Genomic DNA, 17,744 nt, shown 5'->3' with positions numbered 1-17,744 from the left:
ATGATTTTAGGCACAGGTATATTACAAATTGTGACTAATCTTTCTTTTTCTTTTTAATCTAAAAGATCTATGATATTCAGACTGGCAACAAGCTATTGACTCTGTTTAACCCAGATCTTGCCAACAACTACAAGAAGAACTGTGCCACCTTTAACCCCACTGATGACCTTGTCCTAAATGATGGTGTCCTCTGGGATGTCAGATCAGCACAAGCCATCCACAAGTTTGACAAATTCAACATGACTATCAGTGGTGTTTTCCATCCCAATGGGCTGGAGGTCATAGTCAACACTGAAATTGTATCCTTTAGCCTCTGTGGTAACTGCTGCTAGCACCTACAGAACTGGTAGGGAGGAACAAGTGGCTGTTTGCAAGGTTGTGTTAATGGGCTACTGTGTTACATGTTGCATGTGGTAAAAGGAGTTCCCGTCTGTGAATCAAGAAAGTAGGGACTGTTTGGCAGGTAGCTAATTTAAATCTAGATTCTGCCTTTGATATAGCCTAGAGAAAATACTTAATACAGAGAGAGTGCAAAAGAGATTTTCTTGTCTGATACACTTCATGGCACCTCAGCTCTCTTCCCATGTTTTAACAAGATCAATCTTGAAGATACTGCAGTAACCTCTCGTGACTGGGAATGGCATTTTGAGTAAGAGCTTTTTCATTCTGAACACAGGGAATGTAATTGTAGTGCTAGAATCCAACCCTGGTTCCATCATATTTTGGGAGTGGCAGTGGGGTTTCTTGAATGCAATTAGTCAGTTCTTTGCCACTTCACTGAAAAGTAGAGACTTTCAATTGTTTGTTTTTCCTTAGCCTGTGTTTTTTCAGTGGGACCTCCGCACTTTCCATTTGTTACACACAGTACCTGCACTGGATCAGTGTCGTGTGGTCTTCAACTATACTGGCACAGTGATGTATGGAGGTAGGATTTCTCCCCTTACATCACTCTCCTGGGTCACTTCTTATAAGCTAAGTAGATGCTTGTTCAGTGAAATGGGAAGCTTCAGAGACTGTGTAACTCCAGGCCTTACTGGCATGTGTGAACTGGATTTTTTCCAGGATGTTCATGCTACACTTATTGCTGACAAAGACAGTTTTCTGTAACACCAGCAATATCACAACTAATCTGTGAGATTAAAAAGCAACCTATTGTATAATGGGCAGGTCTGGTGATGCTTGAGAAAATAATTTTGTCTTCTGTATTAAGTTTTGATGATCTGTAGTATCAATAAAGGCATCTCTGGAAGAGCAGATATTAAATGGGTCTTGCCAAGCTATTATATATAAAGAAAATTCATGTCAGAGTCTGATTTGATCTGAAGGTGATTAATGATAGTGACTAATGGAAGTCAGATTTGTGGAATAATCTTGTCTTGTTTCAGCTATGTTGCAGGCAGATGATGAGGATGACCTTCTGGAGGAGAGAATGAGAAGTCCCTTTGGCTCTTCTTTCAGGACATTTAATGCAACTGATTATAAACCTATAGGTAAGAGAAGCCAATAGCTTTGTCTGGAGGTTTGAAGGTATATTGGAAGTTCTGCTTAGTAATATTCACTTCTCTCCTTTGCATGTGTGAGGAAACAAACTGCTATATCCTTTTGAAGCACAAGAGTGGGGTTTATCGCTGAAATTATTTCAAGTCTCATATCCCATTCCGTGTGTGACTGCCTTGCATACTACTGTTCAGCAGTTCTGGCTTTATTTCCTATCTTCTTTCCAAGTAAGGCATAATCTGAGACAGTAGGTCAGTTGGCCAGCATGGCATTGGTCTCATTTCAGATGGGGCTCTTTTTTTAGCTCCTGTAGCTAAGCTAATTGCGGCTGAGGACATAAACAAATGTGGCTTTTGCTATTGAAAGGAGACATAGGTCACATTCAGTCTCTTTGTTGCCACCTATTCTGAAGGATGAACTGTTGTTTACTGTGCTTAGGGAAACCAATCTATGTATTATCAAGGGAGGAGGTGCTGTGCAGAGCAGGTTAAGAGCTTACATGGCTGTTTTTCACAATGGTCTCCAGCATTTCTTTTTATTTATTACTGTTGAATTACCTACAGACATTCATTTCACTTCTGTTACAGCTGTTTTCTCTTGTCCCAAGTATATATTATTTGCTTTTAGACCATTTTTTTTCACTGAGCAGTAAGTAACCTGCAGTTAACCACCGAGTATGTTTTGTGATGTTTTTCAGCTACCATAGATGTAAAGCGGAATATCTTTGACTTGTGCACAGACAGCAAGGACTGCTATCTGGCTGTCATTGAGGTAAAGCAGCTAAAATAAACTCTGGTCTCTGTAGATGTGGTTTCAGTGCAATGCTTGTTTCATTTTTGTAGTTCCCACTGTTAAATTCATGTCCTAAACAGTGGTGGTGTTTTAATGGTGCTAAGGATGCTGTTTATGTAGCTTTTTATTCTGCACCCCCTGCAGTCTTGTTTTGCTGCTTCTCATTCCTTAAATTTCCAAACACGTTTGCTTCTCTTCTTCAAACTCTCCCCACAATAAAACGTGCAGAGGTTTTCCTTCTCATGAGCACAAAGAGAAATATGTTTTTTTCCTATTTGTAGCAGTAATTTCCTGTGATTTCAAATTAAAATATGCACTGTACCAAATAACTGGGAAATGCAATCTTTCGGGGGCTTCCCATGTAACTTTTTTGTGAATCTCTTCTTGTTTCTTTTACACGTCTTCCTATCAAAATCCCAGAAGCTAAGAATTTGAATCAAAAATCCTGAGCAAAGCTTCTGATTTGTTAGGGATGCAGTTCTTTGCTCAATAATATGTTGTCAGAACCCAATTTTTTTAAGCCTGGTTATGCACATGCAGTGACTAATGTAAAATCCTGACAACTTTATACTCTGTGAACCACTGATCCCTACAGACCACAAAAGAAAGTCAAGAATTTGTAGCAGGGCAAACTTCATGTTTAACTACTGAAGTTGGAGATGACAAGGGTTGTGAGACTAAGAGAATTTTCTTTTATAGGAGTAATTGGAAATGTTACTTCAGGGAACATGGCATGTCTTGAAATCAAAAACCTCATTTTCAGTGCTAATTGACCTTCTGCTGGGAAATGGGAGGTAAAGGGTTTGGAAATGTTGCTGTGATTGAGATCAGGTGTAGCATTGAAAATGCTGAGTTCAATTTCTGGGGCTAACTTCCATGTGGGCATCTCCCCTGCAGAACCAAGGCAGCATGGATGCCATGAACATGGATACGGTTTGCAGGCTCTATGAAGTGGGCCGCCAGCGGCTGGCAGAAGATGAGGAGGATGAAGAAGAAGATCAGGTGAGAAGCATAGCATTAACCTGGGTGTTTAAGAGTAGCTGTTAGCCCTCTACATGTGATCATTTATTACCCAGAAAGGACAGAGGCCTCTTATGGCCTTGCCTAATGTGAAATAGATCACTTTACTGCCAGTGTAAACTAAGACTATCTATGCAGAACCTGTGTGAACAGTGACTCTGTGCACTGCAAACTAACACAATAATTTATAGTTTATTTATTAATTTCCTTAAGTATTCAGTCTTGATCAGAAACTTTGCTTTTTGTTCTGCTTTTTTTGGTTTTAAAGTATTTTGATCCCCAATATAGACAGTAGTGCTTGAGGTTTTCCTTGTTCGAGTTTCAAGTCCCATATTTGGATATAACTTATCACCAATTTCTGAAAGAGACACAGGTTGTGACTAATGTAGAAGTACACAGTACTTCTGAACGGCAAAAGGTTTAAAGAATTGTAAAGAGAGATGTAGGTTTGCACTGGGATGTGTTGGTTTTCCTTCTCAGATCAGCTGTTTGATCTCTGGCAACTTGACAAAGGAGCTCAGAACTGCAGTAAGTGCCCCTCAGGGTGCAGCTGGTAGAATACACAGTAGCACAGAATGCTTACTACAGTAAAGTGAGAATTAAAATTCCACAGAATCAATTTGTAACTTTCTGGCTGTCAGGTGTTTTGGGAGGTTTTTTGGACAGGCAAAAATCTTATGCTTCAATTTCCTAAAGATTGTAAATGCATTATTCTTTGCTCTTTGGTGTCTGCATTCTAGTAAATCATACGTTTGTATCTCCTGTGAGATAAGCTGACTTCACCTTTTTCCAAAGAATGCCAGAAGGTAATACTTTTGTGGGTTTTTTTTCCAGACTGTGTGGAAAGCTGGATTTGTGCTACCCTTTCTATCTCTAACTCTTCCTGTTGCTTGGTTAAAACTTGTACTCCAGTTCAGAAGACTGGAGAGCAGGTCTCAGGAAAGAGTAATTTTCTTTACAGTGAGTTGTTGTCGTTATTACACTTCCACTCTAATTCTGAAGGTAAAGCAGTAGTTCTGGTTTGAGTGTGAAGTTTGCTTTCCTTGCCACTGAATGTGCTACAAGGTTGCAGTTGAAGTCTTAGCATTCTTTTGAAGTCATTGGTCACTTTCTAGCCCTAGATTGGATGGATTAGAAGAATAGAATTTCTTGGGAAGCAATGAAGAGGGAGGAGAGATTATTGCTCCTTCTTTCCTTTCTACATCCAAGCCATCCAGTGCTTGCCCTGGGCAATATTTACTATTTCTATCTCTAATTCCACTGTTTTTGTTCACTCCATATATATTTTAGCAAACTATTTCATATTTTCATTATAAAATCTCCAGAAATAGTTTGTAGCAGAAATGGGGTTTGTCTTGTACAATGATTAACTAGCAGCTGTCAGGGCACTGCTTTGCAAAATCACTGGTAAGTGTTGACTTAAGGGAGATCTGTGTTTGTTCAAAGCAGTCAATGGTTCCAGGCTGCAACACCAGGTACCCTGCAGAGGTAAGGGATCTGTCATCCATCATATGTGACTGGGGACACTTTCTGTCTTACAAATAGAGGTGGCCCCAGGAAGAATCTAAGTGTGCTAAAAGCTTTTCTATGAAGCTGATGGAGTGTTCAAACAAAGCTGCTCCTGGATTGATTTGCAAGCTAAGAGTGATTAGTTGGTATTGCATAACTGCAGCTTTTTATGGTCTCCATTTCTGGGGTCTGTACGTGTTTCCTAGACAGCAACTTTTAGGGATTGTTATAATCAAGTTTCTTACGTAACAGAGATTGGGTTTTATTATAAACAACACTTATGAACCCAAATTCAATTCCATGTTCATATATCTAACCAAACATAAACTAAGCCACTTGCTCTCTGTCCCATAGCTGTTCTGTGCTTTTTCTTCAGGTTTGTTTTAGTGTTAGGTTTACAAAATACAGCTTTTGTCTCTATAGAGACATCCAGCGTTGAAGTAGAATGGAGGTTTTCCTGAATAAAGACAGAATCTCTCTGGTACGCTTGTCTGTTGAGATCAAAAAGAGGTTTTCTGATGAATGGATTTTTCTTTGTATGCATATCCTCAGACATTTCTAAGTGTTCAGTACTTGCCTATTTAATTTCTGTGATTTAGGTTTTGAAGAATTGGGTATAACATTTCAAACTTGTTGGAACTTCTCACAGATACTCTAAAACCTCTTCTGGCTGAAAGAGGATGCTTTCTGATGTTTCATGAAAGTGGTGGTGGGGGGGAAATCCACATGAATCGACATGAATCTGGTATCTTTTTAATCAAGGTTTTAAAGGCAGAAACTAATCTATTTGGTGCATGTCTCTTCACACTTTGACTTGATGCATATTTTTGTGTCTGACCTACATGGGTCCATGGGTCCATTTTTTTGCCTGTACAGAAGGTAGTGAGTACTCAAATAGAAGGGCGGCTGATGGGCAAGCCTTGCTCAGAGGTCATGTGATACATAATAAAATTGCTTAGAAAATTGTGCTAAGAGACAAGAGCTGTGGAGAAAAATATCTGCCTGACTTTTTTTTTTTACCTTGAATTTTGATGCCTCATGCTGTCAGTTCTGACAAATGTCAGCTGATGGTTCCATGACAGCTTTTTCAAAAAGTGAAGACTCAGAGTCTGTAAAGTGAACCTAGTGGGAACGTTTGGCCTATAGATATCTTTCAATTCCTTCTGTAATTTAAGAAACAAAACAACTATGTTATTCCTCTTTCGTAATACAAACCTTGTAAGATTAACTGATGTGCTACATAAATTGCCCTCAAATTAAATGATGGGGCTGATTCAGTGGCTTGAGCATGGAGCTACTTCAGTAAATGTTTGTGGGTTTGTTTGAAATGCTTGAGGACAGCACTGCTGTGGTCAGGCTCTTCCCTGGCTTCTGAACCAGCCTTTCCAGTGAGATCCCTGGGAGGCTGCCTTTCCCTCAGTGTGGCCAGTAATCAGAGTCGTCAAGCCTTGTTAAAAACAGAACAAATGCTAATGAATATTGATACTCTGTGGTCTGTTCTTACTATGTACTGAGGGACACTGGAGATGTAAGATGCTTAGCAAAGAGTCTGTTTGCAAGCTCTTTTGGTGGGTGTTTTACTCCAAAAACACCAGTGTTCCTGCCTTAAACTGCCATGAGTTTTGTGAATTATTTCACTACTGGGTGAGTATTCAAATGTGTCCATCAATGACCAGCAGTCTCACTCACAAGTATTTGCAAAACTATGTTCAACATATGGGGAAATATGTAAGGGTTTCCTATTTTTCAGTCTGGCTGTAAGATCTTCCTCCTTTTCCTCCTGTATTTGCCGCTGTTCTGATACACTCCTTTAGTTAAAGTTGGGTGCCTGAGCTACTGGTACAGATCCTGGACTATCTTTTAGTTGTTAGCTTGCTTTATTCTTACTTATTTCTCTTTCTTGGCTGATTCGTATCCCCTGTTTCACTTGTTAATCTACTGTCTTCTGTAGTGAGGCAGGCCAGGAATTTCAGAGGAAATGGCACATGGCAGCAGCTACGGGCTAGAAAAGGAGACTGCAGAAATATTATGTGCTCAGAAAAGCTGAAACCAAGGGAACACAGAGTAGACTCAAAACTGTGAAACTCTTGTCTGGATGATGTGATTTTCTGAGTGGGTTTTAGGATTTTCAGTCTGCATTTTTACTTCCCTGTTTTAGCTTTTCTTTCCATATTAGTTGTTTAAGGCCTGTTTTTCTCTTTGTGGTATGTGTGGGTGATGTTGCATCTGTGAGGCTCAAGTAGTGTCCTCAGTTATTACAGTTTTCTGAGAGATTTATGGGTTCAGCAGCACATTGCTTCACCTAGCTGTCCCTGTCCTATAAAGTGTGTTCTACTTCTTTTGCCAGACCTGAAGAACTGTTAATTATCCTGCAGTGCTTCTGGGCTATCGAAATGGTTGATGGTAGGTGTGTAATTTGTCTTTTTGCATTGGTTTAGAAAATTCTAGGTGATGGGAAATAAGCTTTGGTGATAAGGCAATAAAGACTCGAAAGATAATCACTGTTCTAACACATATTTATCCAGGGTGGAGAATGTTTTCCTCAGCTTTCTATGTGGTCTTTGTGATCCCAGTTTCTACTTGTATTTTAGGATTCTCCCCATGTCTGCCCACAACAGTAATTATAACAGCAACTCCACTGTACTTTATTGCTGTTGTTTGATATAGTTAGTTTGGTTTTTTCATGTGGATACTTACTTGCTGTGGTAAAAACGCCACAAACCTTAATCCATATCGACACAAGTATTTGGGAATCATCAGACCATGGTGGTGCTTTGCCACTATAAGCTCAGTAGAATGATTTATGTCATCAGGGACCCTTAAGTAAGGGTTTGTTTCAGGAGCTGTGCATGTAATATTTGAAGATGTGGTTTGATTTCAAATCTTACTCAAGGATAAAATGGTTTACAGAATAATAGTTGTGAATGGGTGTTTTCAGACAAATGTCTCAAATGATAATATGTGTTTATTGCACACCTTCATAGGAATCTTTGAGCTTAGTTGCACCTAGAGGGGCTGAGTAAAGAGTGGTTTCTATAAAAGACCTTTTTATATAACAGACACATCTTTTGAACAGGCATCCTTCAAAACAGATATTTAAAAGAACAGTGCCTGTACTTCTTACCACATTTTAGATAGTAGCAAATAATTGTGACTGCTTTAGCCTATTCTGCTGTTTCAGAATCTATTTTCAGTAGCTCTGAGGCAGTGAAACAGAGGAAATTCTTGGAAAGAGATAAGTATTTGGGGTTTCCAGAAGGGCAAACTTAGTATTATGGAGTAAAACAGCTTCAGCAAAGATGAAAACATATTCTGCCTGTTCAGTGACATAAATCAAAGATGTCCTTCCTCCTACCTAACACATCTTTCTAGAATTCCCACAGTAGCTGGGATTGAAGAAAATAAAAGCTGCCTCAGCTCTGATGAGAAATGCCAGTCAGAAGCTTGAGAAAATAAAGGAACAAATTCTTGTCCATAGAGAGAGAGTTCATTTACCTGCCAAATTTTGAAATTCTTTTATGCAGTATTGTTCTTTGTCATGGAATTAAAGGAATGAATTTATTTTTGTAAGTGAGAGTGAGATCAGTGAGAGGAAGGAGGAGAAGTATATTGAGAAATTGTACCTAGCTCTGTACCCCTTAATTACCTCTGAGTCCTGCATCTCAGATAATATAAGTCACCTTAGAACCCCTTTATCCCAAGCATTAAGTACTAGCTGTGAAATGGTGGTTTGCACATGCCTCAGAGGAGAGTGACTGGACCCATGTTGATTATCATCAGGTGCATACAGTCAGGTTGAAGTGGAAACATTTCATAGGCAAAACCAGAGTTTGATCAAAAGAGCCCCACCCTAACCTCCCAATCCATGTGAAGCCCATTCCCTTAAAGCTTTTGGGTTTTTGTGTCATAGATGGTTTGTCATTCATCGCAGGTAAGTAGTCATTGTTAGACAAGCTAAACCTACTTACACAGACCAAGAGATTAACTGCTTTTTATTTCTTCACTCCATGTTTTGCCTCTGTGACATTCTGTACGCTGTGTGCTGTTTCCTGTTTTAAATCTGCACATACCTACACCTGCATAGAAGCCTATGGTAAGATTCCTTGCTTGGTACATATAGTAACTTCTGCACCTTCCCAGGCTTCTACATTTTTAGCTCTGTGATGAATGGCTATGAAGAAGTAGAAATTCTAACCCTGAAGTAGCCAAGAAGGTAAAAGTAGGTGCAGCCCTGTAGTGTGAATGAGATGAATACTTAGAATTAATTTAATGGTACATAATGGGAAATGGGTTCACTAGCTGAGGGGAAGGATGGACACTAGGTAATCTAGGATGTGAAATTCCTTACATGCTTGACCAGGGAGTCTATTTGCTATATTTAAGTTTTTTCCACTGCCCATTGTCCAGGAGTGTTAAGAAGTGATTGGGGGAGGAATTGGATAGAATCTCTGAAGTGACTGAAAACTGGACATTGTCACTCCTGGGAATACTGTAGCAAAGACCTAGAAAGTACCAACATGGTACCCAGCAAAGAGTAGAATTGTCACAAGATATGACAAGGGGACTGTGTGTGGAGAAAGATAAATTACTAGAAGAAGGAGAGACTTAGTCCTCTGGGTGAAACATTCTTCACTGAACTTGTACTTGAGCAATGATCATATGTCCTTTTATATGAAAGCAAAGCCCCTTTCCAAGATGGAAATAGGGAGTAATTGAAACAATAATGATAATCTGGAAGGGATCAGATTACTGAAGTTACAAATTTGCTGTAGAAGAAACTTGGGGAAGGAGGGTGAAGTAAACCAGTAGGCTGTTTATTGCAAAAGCAAATAAATTAACCGAAATAATGACACTATGGGAAACATGGATTTCTTTAAAAAGAAAACAAACCTAGATGAAAGAAACAACTGCTAGAAGCAGATGTTACCAGCAGAAAATTTGACTTGGCTAAAAGTAACCAGAAGTGAATTAAATACAAGCTGAAACATTTGAAATAGTAGGAAAAGCTTTACTAGTATTGGATTAAATGTTCTGCAGGTAGAAAAAGGGCGGCCTCATAGATGAAAATAAGAGTAGTTAGAGTAATCCCATATAGCATGATTCAGACTGAGAGGTGCAATAGAGATTGTGTTTTTGGAGGAGGAAGTGTTGCTGGAAAGCAGCTGGAGGTGAGAGGTGCTGCCTTGCAGATGCTGATGGGAGGTGAGTAGGGGCTGGGGAAGGAGTTCATGGAGCAGTCCCAGGAAGCTGAGCAGAACTATTGATGTGCTGCCTGGTTTTGCACTGTGAATTAGCTCCTGGTAGAGGAAGAAAAAGTCAATGAAGTGTGAGACAAAACAAATGAAGCTTTCTGTAATAGCAGAAACCATGTAAAATAAGCACAGAATCAATGACGTGTCAGTGTCAAAACTGAATCAAAATGTCCAACCCAAGTATCAACAATTGAAAAAGACCTGTGGGGTCTTCCTTTGGTGACTAAAGGCCAACCAACCTTAAATTTGAGAGATTATGTAATCTGTAGTGGAGAAGTCTCAAATTCTGGTCATGTGGTCATAAAAAATGTTTGGATTCAAGAAATGTAAAAAACCTCTATAGGAAACTCTCGAGAGTACTTAAAAGCAGGCTGGTCTACTTTTATATACTGCACATCAGCAGAGCTGTATGTCATACTTCTGGCAGCACTTTGTCCATATATTAATTTAATGTTAGAATACATTACAGAAATATGTTAAAATCAAGTTGTTTAAATTCTGCTCAGCTAACACTTATTTTGCATCAGTTTAAATAAGTGAAATACTGGGGTTTTCCTGAGACTTTGAATGATTTTTGAGAGATGAACACCAGTGAGTATGTTAAGTATCAATAAGCTGTGCTGCACAAAAAGGACAGATTTGTGAATTTTGTGTGTGCAAAATGATTGGCAAAGGGGAATGATAAGAAAGTCGATGATGATGATGATGATGAAAGCTTACCAAGTGAGTGCCAACAAACATCAAAGAACAATGTGGCAGAAAACACATAATGCTTGAACAAATGCAAAGGGTATTTACTAAGCTCTGAAAGGACTGTAAAAACTGGCCGTATAAAGAATTAGGTCAGGCAGTTTTTTGGGGGTTTTTTTGTTCCAGTGCAGCCATCCCAGTATCTGCTATTCCTTTAGGGGATGTTGTTTAGTTATAAATGATAAATTCATTGAACCAAATCTACTGTGCTTTCTGGAAGCAAACTGGTAGTACAGTTAAGTTATCAGTAATTTGCTTTGAGATGATCTTGAGATAATCCTTTGCTGTGTAATCAACTTTTCTGATTCTCTAAGTTTATGTCCAGGTTTTCTTGTACTGTTAAATCTCTGTAAATCTTCATGTATGCAGGTGTGTTAGAAAGCTGATGCACTTTTGCCCTCTTAAACATCCTCAAAGCAGCTCCAGGGTCATGGACTGTGTGTTGAAGCTGTTTATGTGCTGCTGTGTAAGTGAATTAATGAATTTGGGTGAGTTTAGTGAATGTTGAGAAATTTCTCTTAAGGTGCACATTTAAAATATTGTCCCATTTTGAAGCCTGGTTCTGGAAGAAGTGATAGTTCCTCTAACATGTATAACTGATGATTCTGTATGTTAGTAACTTACATGCTAAAGGCTTTTTGAGTTAAACTGGTACAAACCCTTTTGTATAGTTGTTTATACATATATATGATGTATGACTAGTCTTTATGAGTTGAATCAAATTAACTAGAGTCAAACAATTTGTAAGTTATAATGGGGCCTGTACCTGTGTGGACATCCTATCCTGTGGATAGCTATTCCACATGAAAATTGCATTCTTCTTCTTTGCTATCCCCTTATTATTATAACTGGGTTTTGTTTGTTTGATTGAAATTGTCACCATTGTTCATTGCCTTATTTTTGCAGCCTTTTTGCTTTATCTAGGGTGAAATAATCTGTCAGTATTTTTTCAGAGAGTGAGACCAGGAAGCCGTTTTGTGTATGAAATAGGGTGGGTGTTTCATAGATGAAAATTCCATTATTTGTAATTATGACACTGTGTTTTTGATGAGCAGAAAGAGTTGGCCATCCAGATATGTTGATACCAAAATGTCAGTTGTTATGTAGTGACATTGTGTGTGCTGGAGATAAAGAGGGGTAACACTGGTACAGTATGGAGAGGATAACACAGAAACTCCTTAGTGTTCATATTCATTAATTAATAACATTAATATGTATCTCTGTAATATCTAATTACAAATTTGAGTCTTACTAAGGGTCAATGAGTACTCTACTTAATTCTACTTTTGGCATCTATCAAGGTAAAACTCCTTAAATTAATCCAGTTTTAAGTATCTACAGGTAATTAATATACCCGAATCACAGAGTAACTAAAATGGAGAGCAGTGTAACATCCCTATTTCAAAAGCTGAACTCCACCATGGCCTTCTGAGTTCTGCCTGCTCTATGTTTAAAGAAGCAGCCCGTAGATTTTTTTTTTTTTTTTTTTCTCCCCCCCCTGCATCAGGTTGAGGTTGGTTGTAATTTTCCATGAATTCCATGAGAATAGGGGTGTTTGGTGTGGCTACATTGCAATCATGGGTACCATGTGCTCACTGTAGCACAGGGCACACACAAATACCAGACCAAGAGTCAGAGTGCTCACAGGGAGGTAGAACCTTTTACAGAGGGAAAGTTATGAGGTGGTCAGTTTGGGATTCTATAGTACCTTTTGTAAAGGGAACTGGCAGCTGTGAAGGGACTTCTGTTGGAGTGGGAAGAGAATATTCTCTAAGGAAGCAGAGGAGGAATGTGAATACTCCATGAACAGTTCAAGTTCTGATCCAAGTAGCTTTTACAGAGAACATTCCAGACAGAAGAATATCTTTAGGCATCTGAAGGAGTTTCTCATGGCTGAAACAATTCCTTGCTGTTAAGAGGGTGTTGGCCCATGGGTTCTGTGGATCAGTTTACTCCAGTGAGGAAGATGAGCACAGGTGCCTTGTTTTGCATGGATGTGCATGCTGGTTCTTCTTTCAGCAGCACCTGTGTCACTGCCCAAAGCTCTTGCGAACCGCTGATGAGTAGGCAGGAGCTTTCTTTGGCAGGTTTTTCCTACACAAACCTGGATATGGTTTGGAGTAGCTGTCTTGGCTTGCCTTGTGACACAGCACAAGGATTTTTTCTCTGCTCTTACTCAGAGTGTTTGAGTCCCTAGGGAGGTGTGCCATTTTCTATCTACGTAGGGATCCTTACATGAGACAGTTGTGGTGTCTTGTGAGGATTCATCCTAGATCCTCCTGAACAGCCTGGATATCACTTACATGTGGTGGTGTTAGACTGCAACTGGCACTCCCTCACCCCTTTGCCAGCTGTGTGTCCCAGGCGTTGGGTTTGGGAGCAGAAGCTCTGGGTGCCTTGTTGGGAGAGCTGTTCCCAGGCTCTGAGTGAAGCTGTGAGCTCCAGCTGGGAATGCTGCACTGGGCCTGTAGAGCTTGTGCTTGGCTTGGCTCAGAAGGTGAGGCAGAATTTATTTGCCTGTAGATTAGCAGAAGCCTCACAGTGTCAGAGTTACTGATTGGGTTCTTTCATACATGACAAGGTACAGGTTTCCTCCTCAGTGATGAAGATGCTCCTCTTGAACCCTGTCATGTGTTGCCCCTCCAGCTCTGTAAGGATGTCACTGCGTGTGTCACACTCACATGCACATGTGACTTCTTGAAGCCTGATTTACATGCTATTTTCTGTTTTACCAAGGACAGGTATAATATTGATGTCATCTTACTGTTCTTAGGTGGTTTTTAAATGAATGTGGCCTGACTCTAATCACCAACTTCAGATTAAGTAATTTAAACTGTAAAAGTGGAAACATTTCAGTTCTTCTGTTTGTATTTTCACAAATTACATTTTCCTCCCTGGTTGGTATAACCCTTCAAAGTTAATTTGCAGCTAAATATACAACCTTTGTGTGTAATTTGGCTCTTACCCTTGTCAGCCAGAAGGGACTTTTAACTCTATACAACTATATTTCATTTCATCATGTATTTGAAGGATGTTGGTATAAATGCCTTGCCTTAAGCTTGAATTAGAATGTTGATGAAACAGCATTTCAATTTCCAAGAAATACATTACATATGAAGCATAGTCAAATTTAGTAGTTTTGCCATTTTGAGTCCTTGTGGACCAGATATTTAGGGAAAAAAAATACTTTCAGAAATTCCACAGATGCAGAAACAAAGAGGAGACCTAACTCATTTCCGAGTCCTTCAAGTTTTACTTGCATGGACTCTAAATGAATCTGGTGGAGAACACACTTTTTTCCTAATGTCTACAGGTGTGTCTCTATCTCCCGATACTGAGAAACTTGGCTTAATTTTTCCAAGATTTTTGAATAAATTGATATCTCTTTTCTGCTTCAAAGTTGTTTATACACTGAAAAAGGAAAATAAACTCTCCTGCCTTTCCAATTTTTTATCAACTTTTCAATTCTGAATGGAGTAATAAAATTTAAGACATTGGTCTCTGCAGATACTGCATAGAACAAAAATAAATACAAATTATTAAGGCAATAATTATACTCAATTCAATATATTTTATGGAAAATTTTACCCAGTATGGCACTGCAAGTAAGATACTTCCTTTCCCAGTGTGTATACACTTACATCTGTTTATTTGAGGGCTCATTGACTCAAAGTAAAGTTGTAATTGCCTGAAATAAGCACAGGCTTTAATACAGGTTGGTTTTAATTTTATATTTAATATGAGCTCTTTCATGAAGGAAACTGTATGTAGCAAACCATTGCTTTTATACTGTAATCTGCATTTAATAACATGGCACTTGTGGTCAGCAGTGGAGACTTAGCTGCCTCTTGCAAGTGAAGAAACAATACATTTTACTCAGGCTTTTTGGCTTTCCTTATTTCTCTTGCCTGTTACAGATGTTGCATTTGTGTGGGTGTGGTGGTTTTTTATAGCACTGACTGAAGAAAAAGTAGGTTGGGGAGATGACAGTAAAGGACTTTCCTCTGTCCCTTTAGATCTAAAATTGCAGCAGTCTAAAGAGCTCAGTGGGAGTGTGGAGAGTTTGAGGACCAAAGGAGCCCTTGAAGTGGGTTGTTAGATATCTATCTTAATTGCTTCCTAATTTTGAAAAATATGTCTGCTCCCAAAACAAAAAGGCAATTAAGACTGAATGAGTTGAGAGCATTCTGTTAGAGAAACAGGCTGTGACTGAGGAGATGTGCAGGTGGATTGAAACTTTCCTTTCAGTCCTGGAACCTCCTGGAGCTTGGCTTGTGATGGCAGTTTGTCTGGAAGAAGGATAGAACTGTTACAGCTCCTTCCCACTCAGTCTTACCTACTACACACAGATTTCTGGATTTCATCTGTACAATGAGGAGCTTTACTGAATGCAAATTCTTATGGTTTGACAGAGAAAGATCTTGATCCACAGGTAAATACCAAAGATGAGACTTCTGAGCTGCCTTTAACAGTTCTGTCATCTGAAGCTGAGTTATTCAAAGATTGGCTTAGGCTGAAAGTATCTTTCTCTACATTTTACACCTCATCTAAATGGGAATGACAGAGACTGAATGTGCATGTGGTTTGATGGCAAGTGGAGGTTTTGGTCCTGCTGAAACTAAAGCAGTTTGCACAAGACTAGCAACAAAGCCATGGATTAACAGGTCTTACTGCATGTCGTTCTCAAGGGTGTATTGTGGTGACGTGTATTGGTGGCCAGTCTTGGAGAGGAGCTTGAGCCAATGGTACCTGTTTGCACCAGCATTTTGCAGTTAAGACTTTGCAGGCCTGCAAGTGATCTAGCATGTGTGATGTTCTGTAGCTGTGGAGAGTGTTTAGATGGATGGTGGGAGAGTGTTTATAATGTCTGATGTCTGGATATGGGGAGAAGTGGAAACTATAGGTTTTCTTTAATTACTCTTATTCCATTTTACATTTATCTTAATGTCTGCAATGGACTATTTTTGCTGTCTTTATAGGAGGAAGAGGAGCAAGAGGAAGAAGATGATGACGAAGATGATGATGACACAGATGACCTTGATGAACTAGATACGGACCAGCTGCTGGAGGCTGAGCTGGAGGAGGATGAAAACAACGAGAATGCTGGTGAGGATGGAGAAAATGACTTTTCTCCCTCCGATGATGAGGAGATTGCCAACCTCCTGGAAGAGGGAGATGAGGGTGAAGATGAAGATTCTGATGCTGATGAGGAAGTTGAGCTGATTCTTGGAGATAGTAAGTGTGTGCCCACCTTGGTGACCTTGTCTGCTGCTTAAGGTCCTGACAAAGAGGCAACATCTAAATTTCCCCTGAAATTACTTAACTGACTTGCCTCTTGCTGGTATGAGTCACAGACCATCATCATGCTTGTTCACCTGTGGCCTCTCTCAGTAATCTGCTGGTTAAAGCAGCTGTTACGTGAGAGAACAACTGTGCATTCTGGAAAAGGAGGTATCTCCTTTCTTCAAGTGCTTCCAGGCGTGTGTGTGAGAACTCCATGTGAAGAAGCTTTGTCTCATTGCTTGCCTGTCTTGCCCTTCAAGGGGACACAGGTTTAACTGTTACCTCAGCTGTCCTCTCTGCCTCATGTGAGCCTGTAAGGATAGAGAAGCACTTTTGGTCCTTGGTGCTGTTTTTTCTCTTTCGTAATTGCTTAAAGTGCAAAGCCAACATGGCATTTCTGACTTCACTTCCTTTATTAGACTATTCTGAAGCCAGCATAACTAAACAATTTAAATTGTTCTCTTTTTCTGGCAGTCCACAAATGCAGTGATTTGAAAGTACAAAGTGTGTGTGTGTGTGTGTGTGTGTGTGTGAGTGTGTGTGTGAAAGAAAGGTCTGAACTTTTTATGTAGCAGTAAGATTTGGAAAAATGCTTCACAAGAAAGGAGGTGAGTAGGATAACATCAGGCTTGGGGTTAGTGACATGAGATTCTGTTCCCTTTTTTGCAGCACAATTTTTGAGTATGTGCAGCCAAACCACTTAGTTATTTTTAATTTTCAAGCTGTAAAAATGGGGATAATGTAGTTACCTTAAAAGGTTGGTAAGGATGAGTGATTGCTGTGTGCAAGGTGTTTGAAGTCCTGCAGTGATAGGAGATTGATTCCCATCTCAGCTCTCACATCAGTCTTCCCTGTGGTGTGCTGGAGGATTAAGCATGCCAGGCCTCTCTTTGGCACTGATGTGGCTGGCAGACTCATCCATGTCTTCTGTGGGAACGTAGCTCGGTCATTTTTAAGGATGTGGCCACATCAGGTTGCCGGAGTTACTCTGTGGGGTCACTGCTGTTCTCTAGAAGGACATAGGTTTATACTGTAGGGCCATATAAGACATTTGCACAGCTCAGCATATTACAGTGCAACATTTTGGGGTTACAGAGAACTTCTGTGTCCCAGTAGTGAGCAGGATCTCTGTGACATAACTCCGCTTGTGTTTCCTCAGGGAATGCAGGGCCAGAAGCTCTTCAGAGAGCACCTGGAGTGCTGTGCTGTGAATTGTCCAAGGTGGGGAATGGCCAGGTGTTCAGGCCATTTCAATAACTATTCCTGGAACAAGCCTGGTGCTGCTTGACAGCAATTTCAGGTGTGCTGTGCAGAGCACTGTGTGTTACGAAGTGGTCACATCTGTAGATTGGATAGAGCCACTTGAGTAGAACTTACATCTAGTATGGCTGTGAGCCTGCAGCCAGTCCATCTCTAACAGTGGCTGTTAGGTTGCTTAGCAGCAATTTTGGGAATTCAGAGCAGGGAGTGCAGCTCTGCCAGGCTGATGCACGCATGGTCCTTGATGGGTTTGATGAGTGGGGTTCTGTGGCAGCTTCTCTATGATTTCAGCTTCATCTGACTTCTTTCTGTTTCTCACCAGGCAAAGAGCAATTAAATTTTTTCCTCTTCTTTGCTTTTGTTTGTTTCAGAATTAAAAGT

General features: G+C 39.9%; 1 protein-coding gene across 4 annotated transcripts in view; it reads left to right on the top strand.

Moving 5' to 3' along the window:
* DCAF1 (DDB1 and CUL4 associated factor 1) overlaps nucleotides 1-17,744 on the top strand; it is a 49,211-nt gene that overhangs the window by 28,594 nt on the left and 2,873 nt on the right. For 3 of the 4 annotated variants that reach the window (XM_085072935.1, XM_085072937.1, XM_085072936.1), the window contains 6 exons: nucleotides 66-299; nucleotides 832-925; nucleotides 1,386-1,490; nucleotides 2,195-2,268; nucleotides 3,187-3,291; nucleotides 15,800-16,055. In XM_085072935.1, coding sequence (XP_084929061.1) covers nucleotides 66-299; nucleotides 832-925; nucleotides 1,386-1,490; nucleotides 2,195-2,268; nucleotides 3,187-3,291; nucleotides 15,800-16,055 — 868 coding nt within the window. Of the gene's footprint in view, nucleotides 1-65; nucleotides 300-831; nucleotides 926-1,385; nucleotides 1,491-2,194; nucleotides 2,269-3,186; nucleotides 3,292-7,165; nucleotides 7,222-15,799; nucleotides 16,056-17,744 lie in introns of those variants that run through there. The other variant, XR_014854786.1, reaches the window with a different exon arrangement.

The sequence above is a fragment of the Lichenostomus cassidix genome, chromosome 12 (genome assembly GCF_008360975.1).
Source record: "Lichenostomus cassidix isolate B80296 chromosome 12, HeHo_3.0, whole genome shotgun sequence".
In the NCBI taxonomy this organism is placed as follows: domain Eukaryota; kingdom Metazoa; phylum Chordata; class Aves; order Passeriformes; family Meliphagidae; genus Lichenostomus; species Lichenostomus cassidix.
This window is presented reverse-complemented; position numbering and strand designations above follow the sequence as displayed.